Raw genomic sequence first — 13,834 nt, 5'->3', positions numbered from 1 at the left:
GATGCAAATCAATTCTTAAATAGTCTTATGATCCTAATGTCAGAAATCCTATCTATAGGAACAAGCGGATGCAGATGGTCAGGATCTAGTGCTGTATGACTTTAAGTGGGTCAAAGTGCAGCCTGATTAATGCTTAACTATATTTCTGTCCTGAACTGAGCATGCAATTCTTGTCAACCCTGTGGTGATGGTTTCAATATCACACTGACTGGAATTGTGTGTCTCAACTACCACTTAACAAGAATGGAGTTAGCTTGACTGGCTTAGACCAGTCATGATTTACCACCTGAGGCTGAGAGGGGCCAGCTTTCTTCGAAACATATGACCACTCCAAGTAGAGTAGACAAAGCCAAAGTTCTATCAACAAGGAGGTAGGAGGAGGAAGAGTTACTGAGTAGGTACTTGCCTTGGTCCACTGTGTGCTGCTGTAACAGAATACCTGAAACTGGGTGATTTTTAATAAGGAACAGGGATTTATTTCTTACAGTTCTGGAGGCTGGAAAGCCCAAGATCAAGGGGCCTGCATCTGGTGAGGGCCTTCATGCTGTGTCATTCCATGGCAGAAGGCAGAAGGGCAAGAAAGCAAGTGCACAAGAGAAGGGAGGGAGAGAGGGGGCCACTCTTACTTTCATGACGAATCCACTCCCATGATAACAACATTTATCCATTTATTAGGGCAGAGGCATCATGACATAAACAGCTCCCTTTAGGCTCCACATCCCAACAGTGAAACAGTGGGAATTGTTTCCAGCATGAATATTGGGGGACACGTTCAAACAGCAATACTCAATACTGCCTGCCATGCCCGCCTGGCCAGATTTCCTAGAAATGGTCTAGTTAATTCAATTCAATTATCATGAAGCACTGAGATGCCTGCCAAGTTTCTCCTAATGCAACTATTTTTTAATAATTTTGTTTTTAATGTCATTTCTATAGAGTGATAACTGGAGATTTATGCTACTGTCTTATACCTCCTCTTTATTAGCTGTCAAGGAATATCTAACTTTAATAATTTTGGACGGTAGTCATGTGGTTCTACCTGGGAATCACCTCTGTAGTTATTCACAGAGGATCATTGTTCACAGTGTATCAGAGTAATCCATAAGATTTACCATAGTAATACAAAAGTAGAAATGCCTTTCACTCTTCTTTCACCCAGAATTTCAAGTTACTCTATCAGTTCATTACTACTAGTAAAGCAAAATATTTGCTGTCCAATTTTAAATTGTGGTCCTTGTTTAAAATAATCTTACTGCAAAAGTTCCCCAGGGAAATAGTGAGAGACCTAGGTTTAGAAAATATTTTATTAGTTCTTTAATTTCACAGAAATTTCCTTTTCCTTTGACTCCTAGTTTGTTTTTGTGATTTTTAAAAAGTTTATTGTCATTCATTTCTATTTTTGCCATCTGTACTGATGACATAAGAATAGAAGATTATCTGAGAATCCATAATATGTAACGATTTTTACAAAATCCCCTTGTCAGGTCGGGCATGGTGGCTCATGCCTGTAATCCCAGCACTTTGGGAGGCCGAGGCGGGCAGATCACTTGAAGTCAGGAGTTCAAGACCAGCCTGTCAACATGGTGAAACCCCATCTCTACTAAAAAGACAAAAATTTGCGGGTGGCACATGTCTGTAGTCCCAGCTACTCAGGAGGCTGAGGCAGGAGAATCGCTTGAACCTGGGAGGTGGAGGATGCAGTGAGCCGAGATCTTGCCACTGCACTCCAGCCTGGGTGACAGAGCGAGACTCCGTCTATTAAAAAAAAAAAAAAAAATCCCCCTGTCAATACTTGGCCTGTCTGCATGGAGTTATTGTTTCTACATTCTTTGACTTATTTTGCCTACTAATCAGTCAATTCAATCAAATAATTGTTTTAACCAATTGTTTTCAAAGAATTAATATAACCATCTTATATTGACTTTGTAGAATCATCATCTGATATCAGTAAATTCTATAATTCTATTTTCATAATTAAGTCAGTAACCATTCTGTTTCACTGGCATATAGAGGAGATTTGCACCTTGGTCATTGCTGAGGTGTTTGCAGAAGATTCTGGGTGCTTCACATGTACTGCAAGCAACAAATACGGCACAGTGTCAAGCATTGCACAGCTGCATGTGAGAGGTAAGGACCCTTTAATGCCAGAACAGTTTAGCCTGTGACTTTGAATGTGAATATGCAGACTTTGTGTTACCATTCCTTACTGTTTTTCATACGAAGCTGGCTTGGCTCTCCCAAAAATATTTGAATTATTGAGGAAAGTGTTCTTGAACAGTGTCCAATTTTCAATTTCTTATTGCACTTACAGCCACCACCCCAGTTACCCTGCTGTCGTCATTATATTTCCTAAGAGAACATCTCCTCAATAAATTTCTAAATTTCTTTCCAAAGGGGTATTTATACTTTAAATTTAGTATTTTATTTTTAATTTAATTTTTTTCCTGTATCCTTACCATTCTTTAATGCCCTGATGATGATCTGTTTTTGACAAGCATTTCCCATTCATACATTCGTCTGGTGTGAACACTTTCCCATTTGTGCACATGCCCCAGTTCAGGCTTACAGTGACTGACAACTCAGGTCCTGTTATTGTCCTTTCAGGAAATGATGACCTCAGCAACAACGGGTCTCTTCACTCAGCCAACTCCACCACCAACCTGGCTGCTATTGAGCCACAGCCCTCCCCACCCCACTCAGAGCCTCCGTCTGTGGAACAACCCCCCAAACCCAAACTCGAGGGAGTTCTGGTGAACCACAATGAGCCCCGGTCCAGCTCCAGGATTGGGCTTCGTGTGCACTTCAACCTGCCTGAAGATGACAAAGGAAGTGAAGCATCCTCCGAGGCTGGCGTGGTGACCACCAGACAGACCAGGCCCGATTCTTTCCAGGAGAGGTTCAACGCACAGGCAACAAAAATCCCAGAGCCTTCTTCCCCCGTCAAAGAGCCCCCTCCAGTTCTGGCCAAACCCAAACTGTAAGTAAAAAGTAGGATGAATAACCAGGAGCTTCTGTGATCTTTTCTTGAGTCTGATCTTAAAAATAATGGAACTCAGCTAGGCACAGTTGCTCACACCTGTAATCCTAGCACTTTGGGAGACCGAGGCAGGAGGATCGCTTGAGCCCAGGAATTTGAGACCAGCCTGGGAAAAATAGTGAGACCCCTGTCTCTAAAAGAAAAAATTTAAAGTAAAAAAATTAGCAGGCATGGTGGTACATACTTATAGTTCTAGCTACTTGGGAGACAGAGGCAGGAAGATCACTTGAGTCTAGGAGTTTCAGGCTACAGTGAGCTGTGATTATGCCACTGTACCCCAGCCTGGGTGACAGAGCAAGACTTGTCCAGGAAAAAAAAAAAACAAAAAGGGGAATTCCCAAATGAGAAAATACACATTAAATGTTTTGCCAAATGTACATCCTTACATCAGTAGAAGCACACTATCACTATTATCCTTAATTAATATTCTACCTCCAAGCAATGTTGCACTTAAACTAATTCAGAAACATTTGTCTGACATTCTGACATTAGAGGCCCCAGGTAAAGCACTTCTGTGCTTCTCTTATAAAGATGTTTTTTGTGTCTAATCGTCTTTACAGTCTGTAATTTCATCCTTATATTTCTCATTTCTGCTTCAATTTAAGCTTCTGTAGTCATTATAGAAAAGCTATTTAGTATTTGTTAGATAGTTCCTAGCTGCTGCTGGATAAATATAGTAGGATAAAGAAGTGGTCATGATTTTCTGACTCAACTCAGGAGCCTACTGTGGTTGTTGCCCTGACTCTCTAGAAAGCCATGTTGCAATCACCGCCGGGCGTGGTGGCTCACGCCTGTAATCCCAGCACTTTGGGAGGCCGAGGCGGGCAGATCATAAGATCAGGAGATCGAGATCATCCTGCCTAACATGGTGAAACCCCGTCTCTACTAAAAATACAAAAAATTAGCCCGGCATGGTGGCGGGCGCCTGTAGTCCCAGCTACTCGGGAGGCTGAGGCAGGAGAATGGCGTGAACCCAAGAGGTGGAGCATGCAGTGAGCCGAGATCGCACCACTGCATTCCAGCCTGGGTGACAGAGCGAGACTCGGTCTCAAAAAAAAAAAGAAAAAGAAAGCCGTGTTGCAATGTTTAAAATGTCCATCCACAACATAGCAAATATAGGGCATGATATTACTATTATTTCCTGTTTCATCCACACATCAAATTCATAAAAAATTGTTTCTAATTACAAAAACCTTTAAATATCAACATCAAAATCTACAGCACCAGTGCACCCACTGTGGGTTGCTCATCACCATGAGATGTTCACTGGAAGCCATTCGTGTCTAGTTTATATTCTTCTCATCACTGTATACGGCAAAATTCTGGACATAAGATTCAATGCTGTGAAACATGCCTCTAAGCAAGTCACATCCAGAAATGCCTCAGTCCCCTCAAAGTCCTGTCAGTCACAGGAAACAGGAATCCACTTAAAGTAAAAAGAGGAGAAGAGGTTACTGCAGGGATATAGGCAGAAATTGGTAAGCCAAACACAACCAAGCCCTGCAGGAGAAGAACTAGAGAGGTGGGAGCTGGGCCTCTTCACCTGTCATCTCAGGATCACAGGTCAGTCCAGCCTCTGTCTGCTGGAGCTTGTGCGGCTGGTTCGCCCTCCATCTACTTGAGCATCTCCTTGTTTCCTCTTTACTTATCTGGTCCATTCTTCTCTCTTTGAAGACCCATCAGTTCATAAGTGTCCCATCATGGCCATGTCCCCATTCCACATCATAATCTGTGTCAAGTACCACTGTTAACTAAATCAGTCTCAGCAGTTCAACTCCCAATTCTAGTTGGTCCAGGCTGGTCAGGTGACCTCCTGCCCCCTCCCCCAGTACACTCAACTGTTAGAGGATTTATGTTTGGAAGAAACTGTAGGTGGGAGAAGTTCTCAGAGAAGGGAGTTACAGGGAACAGGTAACCCCAAACAACCTCCTGGGGAATTGCCTCCTTTGTAGGACTGTCTCTTCCCCAGTAACAGTTTTAGGGGCTGTTATATAGTACGATGGAAAAATAAAATTCTGCCAACATATTTAAAGAGGTTTATTCTAAGTCAATATGAGTGACTACGACCCAGGGAAACACAGTCTCCAGAGGTCCGGAGAAAGTGCACTCAAGGCAGTCAGGTTGCAGTTTGGTTTTATGCATTTCAGGAAGACAAGAATTACAGGTAAAATCATAAATCAATACAAGAAGATAAACATTGGTTTGGCCCCAAAAGGCAGGACATCTCAAAGCAGGGACTTACCAGTCATAGGTAGGGCTGGGGATTCTGTGGTTGGCAATTGAAAGAGTTAAGTTTTGTCTGAAAACTTGGAGTCAGTAGAAAGGAATGTTTAAGTTAAAATAAGGGAGTCTGCTGTTAATGTCATGTGATGCCATGCCAGAGTCGGGATGAAAAGAAAACCACCATACACTGGGTCAAAAAGGCGTATTTCAAATTAGCCAGGTGTGGTGGCATGTGCCTTTAATCCCAGCTACTCAGGAGGCTGAGGTGAGAGAATTGCTTGAACGCAGGAGGCAGAGGTTGCAGTGAACCGAGATTGCGCCATTGCACTCCAGCCTGGGTGACAGAATGAGATTCTTTCTTTAAAAAAAAAAAAAAAAAAAAAAAAGACCTGTTTCATGAGATTGGCTACGGCTTGTTTTGGAAGTGACTTTCCCTAGGTCCCTTAGAATAGGATTTGAGCATGGAAAAAGGTCAGAGTTCAGTCCTCAGGTATGTCAGTTAGGATTAAGTTGAGCTTCATGTTGCAGACAACCCAAACTAACAGGGTTTAAATAGTTGAGGGTTTATTTTCTCTCATATAAAGAAAGTAGACAGGGAGTCTGGGGCTATGAATGTTTGTTCCATGGTCATTAAGAATCCAGTCTCCTTCTGTCTTTCTGCTCTGCCATCCCAAACACTGGCTTTTTCTCCAGGTCCCCTCATGGTCCAAGACAGCTGATGGTGGTCAAGTCATCACATCTACAAAGTGCTGGGATTACAGGTGTGAGCCACTCCACCTAGACATCACTCTTGATGTTAGAATCTCTTCTAAGGAGACTTCTTAGAGGTTTCAACCAAAATCTTCTGCTTCTGCCTCTTTGGCCAGAATATAGGCAGATGGGACACTAGTTGCAAAGGAGGCTGGAAGTACAGTCTTTAGCTGCACATATTGCCACCATAAACAAAATCGGGTTCTTTTATAAGGGGGGAATTAAGTAGACAGCAGTGTCTGCCACATGAGACTTCCAATTAACATAAGACATCTCTCTAATAAATCATATAGTGACACCCTCTAGAAACATAGTTCTCGGCACTATGTAATTCTTTAATATTCTTTGCCTTCCTTAAGTTTTCTCTTGTGTATATATATGTTTACATTAGTATAGATATGAATATATATATTCACCGCACTCACACATACACACACCCTTTGTAAATCTACATGCCTACAACCTTTTCTTACCAGTTTTAACCTCATTGGTTTAACCTCACACATTTTGCATTAAAATATATTGACTCAGTCTTCTCAAGGATACAATTTTCTGCTTGTTCCTTCAATTTGCTATTCATTTGGAAAATAGAGATAAAGTAGATCTTAAAATTGCAACAGAAAGGGAAGCTGTCATTTTTAAACCTTGTGTCATCAAAGCCTGACTTTGAAATTTCAGATTGAATATTAAGCTGTCTAGAGCAGTGATTCCTTATCCTGGCCACACTCTAGAATAAAATTTGGAGCTTTTAAAAAATATTTATGCCTTCCATCTCAATTGAATCAGATTATTTTAATGTGCAGCCAGTTTGGAAACCACTGGTCTAGAGTTAGAGAAATAACCCCGGCTGGGCACAGTGGCTCACGTCTGTAACCCCAGCACTTTAGGAGGCTAAGGCAGGTGGATAACTTGAGGTCAGGAGTTCTAGACTACCCTGGCCAACATGGTGAAACCCCATCTCTACTAAAAATGCAAAAATTAGCCAGGCGTAGTGGCGCATGCCTGTCATCCCAGCTACTCAGGTGGCTGAGGCAGAAGAATCATTTGAACGTAGGAGGCAGAGGTTGCAGTGAACTGAGATTATGCCACTGCACTCCAGCCTGGGTGACAGAGCAAGATTCTGTCTCAAAAAGAGATAAAAAAGAAAAAGAAAGAAATAACCCTGAGTTGCAACTCTTCCCCACTCCCTACCACCCACCGGCTACACCCAGGAAAACACAATAATTAACATTTAAAAGTGAGATAAATGTCAGACAAAAGTCAGAATGTACTAGGAAAGCCTATGCTTTGGGGCCAAGTGTTTCTTTAGGGCAGCGGTTCTCAGTCCTGGATGCCTGTGAGAATCACCTGGGGCCTTGTGGTAGGCAGGCCCGCCACATCAGCGTCACCTGGAAGCTTGGTTGGAATGCAGACTCCCAGGCCCCACCCCACACCTGCCGAATCAGAAACTCTAGGGATGGGGGCCAGAAACCTGTGTTTTAACGGGCCCTCCAGAGGATTCTGAGGCCCAGTAAAGTTTGAGACTGACTGACCTACATTTGAAAAGATACTAATAACTGTCTGAAGTCCACTGCAGGTAAATTAACTGAGCAGGTGCCTAAATCAGCAAGGTTCATTTGTCTTTTACAGTCTCCAGGTGATTCAAATGTGCAACCAGCACAGTGACTGCTGCTAAAACCATAGCAGATTTACTCAGAACTAGTTTTCCAAGTCAGTGATGCACTGGCAAATGTTTAATGACTGACAGGGGAGAGAAAGCCCTGATTTTTAGCATTTGCGCCAATTTGAAGCTACTAAGGGAAAGTCATCGAATGGGTGGTTGAAATGAGATGTGCACTATCTGTTCTTCAAAGCCAGTGAACTGGCTCCAGCACACACTGCCAGAAATTGTCGTTGCCAAAACGAGTTTGTTGTCTGGCATTTTATCTTAAGAATTCAAAATCCTTAATAATTTCTTTTGTATTCCTTAGAATGCAGAGTCTCTGTGTCCCAAAAGCAACACATATTTCCAAAGAACATAAGACCGGCCAGGCGCAGTGGCGCATGCCTGTAATTCTAGTAATTTGGGAGGCCAAGGTGGGCAAATTGCTTGAGCTCAGGTGTTTGAGACCAGCCTGGGCAACATGACGAGACCCCCAACTCTACAAAAAATACAAAAATTGGCGGGGCCAGGAGGTGCGCACCTGTGGTCCCAGCTACTTGGGACGCTAAGGCAGGAGGATCACTTGAACTCAGGAGGTCAGGGCTACAGTGAGCCGTGATTGTGCCACTGCGCTCCAGTCTAGGTGACAGAGTAAGACTGCCTAAAATAATTAAATAAATAAAAATAAAATGAAGATCATATAATTAGTGGTCCTGAAGCACTGTGATCCCACATATGGGTCTTCCTGTGGTTACTCATTCAAGAGTAGATTCTCCTAAACATCAAAGTGTGGCAGCCTTAATGACTTTATGCATATATGATTTTAAGACATTTTCATTACACTTTGTTAAAAAAGAACTCTTTTGTGAATAGAAATTTAATAGACCACTGAATTCAACAGACCATTGAATTCAACGGACCATTAAGGCAAATCATGTGATGCCTCTGTGACTCAGGTTCTGTAAATGGAGAAACTGTTTCCAGTTTGATCTTTCTCCTTTTAGGAACCATAAAAGTCTAAGGCAAGGTTTATAATCAGGGTGAGCATATAATCATCATTCAAATTAGGACATTTCTGAGAGTGAAAGTGAGTTCTATTAATAATGATGTCAGGGCCGGGCATGGTGGCTCGCGCCTGTGATCCTACCAGTTTGGGAGTCCAAGACAGGCAGATCATTTGAGGTCAGGAGTTCAAGACCAGTCTAGCTAAAATGGTGAAACCCTGTCTCTACTAAAAATACAAAATTTAGCCGGGCATGGTGGCAGACACCTGTGGTCCCAGCTACTTGGGAGGCTGAAGCACAAGAATCGCTTGAACCCAGGAGGCAGAGGTTGCAGTGAGCCAAGATCGCACCACTGCACTCCAACCTGGGCAACAGAGTAAGACTCTGTCTCAAAACCAAAACCAAAAACAAAAACAAAAATAATGATGCCAGGAAAAGATGTTAAACCAGGACCTTCCTGAATGTATCGGGACATATGGTCACCTTATCTATAAAGGTTTGTTACCACAAGAGAATGAGAAACCCCTCTGAAACACATCTGGCTTCTTAAGGTCTGCTCTAAAACAAGGCAGAGTGGAGAATACAGCATGTTCTTATGGAGAATTCTGCCCTTTTCAGTAACTCACACTGGTGTGTAGCTCAGTGCCTTCTGTTCTCCAGCTGGGATACTTTCCGCTGGTCATCAGAACTTTGAGCACTGCCTACAAGAGAAACATTGTCTCTGTTTCTCTTTTCCAATTTATAAACTCTTTGTTGCACAACTCAAAGGTCACAATACAAAGAATACAGTGTCAATGATGCCCTTGGAAAGAAGGAAAGACAAACTCACCAATTATTGGTCAGCTGATTCTTGCCACTCTGGTTGTGTGTTCTTTATTAGGATCAAGTTATTTTATTTTATTTTATTTTATTTATTTATTAAGACAGGTCTCACTCTGTCACCAAGGCTGGAGTGCGGTGGCACGATCAGGACTCGCTGCAATCTCCGCCTCCAGGCTCAAGCCTGGGATCTCAAGTGATCTTCCTGGGATCCTCCTGGGATCGCTGAAGCAATCCTTCCACCTCGGCCTCATGTATATATATATAATTTTTTTTTGTAGAGACAGAGTTTCACCACGTTGCCCAGGTTGGTCTCAAACTCCTGGACTCAAGTGATCCCCCTGTCTCCGCCTCCCAAAGTGCCGGGATTACAGGCATGAGCCACCGTGCCCCGCCTATCATCAAGTTATAAACAGTCTGTCTGTACATTGTTTGAAAGGTGAGGCCAATAATAACACATTTCCTTCTCTCTCTCCACCCTTGTTTTGTGTACAGTGATTCCACTCAGTTACAACAGCTTCATAACCAAGTCTTACTGGAACAACACCAGTTGCAAAACCCATCTCCTTCATCTCCTAAGGAGTTTCCTTTCAACATGAGTGTTTTGAACTCCACTGCTCCCCCAGCGGTGACAACATCCAGTAAGCAGGTGAAGGCTCCTTCATCACAGACGTTCAGCTTGGCCCGGCCGAAGCATTTCTTCCCCTCCACGAACACCACCGCAGCAACTGTGGCCCCTTCCAGCTCTCCGGTGTTCACTTTGAGCAGCACTCCTCAAACTATTCAGAGGACAGTGAGCAAAGAAAGCCTCTTAGTGTCTCACCCCTCCATGCAAACCAAATCTCCAGGAGGGCTTTCCATCCAAAATGAGCCACCCCCACCAGGCCCAACAGAGCCAACACCACCACCACTCACATTTTCCATCCCCAGCGGAAACCAGTTTCAGCCCCGCTGTGTGTCCCCAACTCCTGTCTCTCCTACCAGCCGGATTCAGAACCCTGTGGCTTTTCTCAGCTCTGTTCTGCCTTCTCTCCCTTCCATCCCACCCACAAATGCCATGGGGCTGCCTAGAAGTGCACCATCCATGTAAGTGTCATTGAGGTTTCTTGATGTAAGATGCTAGTTAAGAGGCGATATGTACGTTGAATAGCTTGATCTGGGACAGGGCTCTCATTTTGTGGATTCCTAGATAATCTTATTCTCTTAGACACAGAATGGATGTGGAACACTTCAGGACAAAGGAGATGATTACTTTGAATGATTATTAATAATTAAAATATCAGGCTAGGTGTGGTAGCTCATGCCTGTAATCCCAGCACTTTGGGAGGCCGAGGAACGTGCATCACTTGAGGTCTGGTGTTTGACAGCAGCCTAGGCAACAAGGTGAAACCCCCGTCTCCAGGAGAAACACAAAAAATTAGCTGGGCGTGTTGGTGCATGCCTGTAATCCCCGCTACTCAGGAGGCTGAGGCAGAAGAATCATTGAACCCAAGAGGCAGAGGTTGTGGTGAGCCGAGATCGTACCACTGCACTCCAGCCTGGGTAGCAGAGTGAGACTCTGTTTCAAAAAAAATTTTGTTTTAATTAAAATACCAAAAAGACGTTTACAAATACTGATTCTCTGCACAGGGCTTAATTCCCTAAGTGCCTAATGACTGCTGGTTTCTGGTTGTCACTTCAACCACTCTGATTTCTAGGCCTTTTCACCCTGGCCAGTGCTTTTCATGGGTGTGTTGGGTGTGGATTTATCTTACAGGCCGTCCCAGGGATTAGTGAAGAAAAATACAAAGTCTCCTCAACCAGTGAATGATGATGACATTCGTGAAACTAAGAACGCGGTGATTCGAGACTTGGGGAAAAAAATAAATTTCAGTGATGTCAGACCAAACCAGCAGGTAAGATTGTTGGATTCAGAAGGTTTATTGAAATTTTATTGTAAGGAATATAATTTTGCTTAATTCAGTCCTCGGATACTCAGGTAACCTCAGTGAGCCGGATGTTGCAGCTCAGATGGTAGAGCACAGACTAACCAAAGAAATCTGCCTGTGTGGATCTGCAGTTCTTAATTCTCCCAGTAGTTAACTCAGTTTACTTGTTTACATGTATTTACCTAGAATAGGATATATTAAAGAAGAGAGTAAACAATCTATTGTGCATCCCAGCAATCCTCAGCTCAGTTTACAATCTAAAGTTTTTTGAGACAAGTCTCACTCTGTCACCCAGGCTGGGGTGCAGTGGTACGATCATGACTCACTGCAACCTTGACCTCCCGGGCTCAAGCGATCCTCTTGCCTTAGCCCACACTGAGACTACCTTACCCCACTGTAGCTGAGACTGCAGGCCCAGCTAATTTTCTAATTTTTTGAAGAGATAGGGGTCTTGCCATGTTGCCCAGCCTTGTCTCAAACTCCTGGGCTCAAGCAATCCTGCCTCAGCCTTCCAAAGTGCTGGGATTACAGGCGTAAGACACCACACCCAGCCTATGACCTAGACTTTAAGGAACTCTGGGGTTCTAAGTTGTCTAATCTTCAATCTAATGTGCTTAAAAGTTTGGTCACCAGTACTTCTCAATCCTTATATTAGGTTGAATCATGTGAAATAGCCATTAGACAATTTCCTGTGGTTCAACCTGTACAACTTTTGCTTTCTAGTAAATGCTTCCACCAAAGGAAAGAGAGGAAAGCCACCTGCGAGCATCATTCAAACAAAAGAGAGATAGACTGAACATGTTCTGATTTGAGGCATTTATTTTTGCTTTTGAGAATCAAATGGTTATTTTTAATGCAGGTTTACATTTAATAATCTAACTCTTGGTTTATTTCCCAAGATGGGAACTGACAAAAATATAACAAAATTTCAGTCAATACAATATGCCAAATATTGTGGAATTTGTGAACTCCTAGAAACAAAGTTCCCGATTTCCCGGAGCACATGCTGTTTTCCTTAGTGTTTCTGTCTCTTACTTCCAGTGGAGCCATGGATATACAGTAATTTGCAATTGTGTTATATATTAAGCAACTTATACTGAGTGGATTCTTTTGAAAATGTGGTGCTTAAAACCTTTAAAAAATTCACTTAAAATTATTAAGGGGAATATTTAAACTTGCCATAACTGAGTATACTTTTCATGGATTATTTCACCAAATTTCATCTATTTCTGGGAGGCAAATACCAACGCCACCTATTCTTCTCTTCCATCTTCTAGACAGAGAAACTAAGGCACAGGCTCAATAGTGCAACTGGAACTAGAGCTGTGGTTTCCAGGATACTCTCACATTTTCCCTGAAATGCTGCAGCGTTTTCAGTTTTATGAGAACAGTTACCTTCAAGCCCTATAAATGTTGCTCTATCTAATGCAGATTTGTTTTCCTATAATACTGTCACCACACTTGTGGTTGTTAATCCTTCTAAATCATTGTAATCATAGCTGTATTCAGCCTATGTCTTTTACAACTGGGAGAGCGAGCAATTAGAGCCTTGTAAAAACAATGCTAGCTCAGTACATACGCTGTTTGATTTTACTTTTATAGTTACTCTGTAGGTAGATCCAGGATACCCCATTGCCCAACTCAGGGGAAAGAAGGGTTTTTCTCTTAGTTACCTGACATGTGTGTACAAGTAAACATGAAATTCCACAAGTTGAGTGCCATAAATCCAGTGGAAATCTCTCTTAAACCTCCATCATGAATTAACTTCTGGACTAATCGCAGGAACTAGAAAAGTCTCTAAAAGCATCTCAACACACTCATCTGAATATTTGTGACATGTGTCATTCTTCTGAGAATTATTATTCTGAGAATTATTACAGTTGGTTAATTACAGAATTGATCTTAGACTACGTTCCATGCCATGGATAATGAAATCCAAGCTGCATAAATGAAATTTGGGAAACTAGGAGCTGTCTGAAATGGAGTGCTTGCATTTGGATGGCAGACGTTGACTCTGAGGAAGTTTTGGGAAATAAAATGATGATCATATTATATTGTTTTATCCATTGCTGCCTTGAGAAATGATAATAAAAACGTCGTGAAGAACTGTCTAAAATATACTGTGACCCACGCTAGTGAAGTTAAGAAAGTCAGCTTAGGAAAGTGTAAAAACATTAGACAAGCAGAGAAAAACTATGAAGAGACACCTGTGTATTGATCTAGGCCTGCGTCCGGGGTCACAGGCATGAAAGCAATCTGTGTTCTTACTCCCATATCAGCCTACACACATGGGAAGGGGGTGCAAATGATTCCTTCGGAAGAGTATGCATTTGTTTTGCTTTGAAAATTTTTAGGTCCAGAAAGCTGGGTTCTCTTGCCCTATTTTAGTTGTAAGTAAATAAAGAATAAACTGTCCTAGAACATTTGCATG

The 13,834-nt window shown here is 42.5% G+C and overlaps 1 protein-coding gene across 3 annotated transcripts in view; it reads left to right on the top strand.

Moving 5' to 3' along the window:
- The window catches only part of MYPN (myopalladin), a 106,017-nt gene that overhangs the window by 58,426 nt on the left and 33,757 nt on the right, over positions 1-13,834 (top strand). For all 3 annotated transcript variants that reach the window (XM_038009168.2, XM_038009169.2, XM_038009170.2), the window contains 4 exons: positions 2,011-2,127; positions 2,605-2,977; positions 9,971-10,561; positions 11,232-11,370. In XM_038009168.2, coding sequence (XP_037865096.2) covers positions 2,011-2,127; positions 2,605-2,977; positions 9,971-10,561; positions 11,232-11,370 — 1,220 coding nt within the window. The remainder of the gene's footprint in view (positions 1-2,010; positions 2,128-2,604; positions 2,978-9,970; positions 10,562-11,231; positions 11,371-13,834) is intronic.

The sequence above is a fragment of the Chlorocebus sabaeus genome, chromosome 9 (genome assembly GCF_047675955.1).
Source record: "Chlorocebus sabaeus isolate Y175 chromosome 9, mChlSab1.0.hap1, whole genome shotgun sequence".
Classification (NCBI taxonomy): Eukaryota; Metazoa; Chordata; class Mammalia; order Primates; family Cercopithecidae; genus Chlorocebus; species Chlorocebus sabaeus.
The sequence above is the reverse complement of the archived record's forward strand: the minus strand, read 5'-3'. Positions and strand labels throughout refer to the sequence as shown.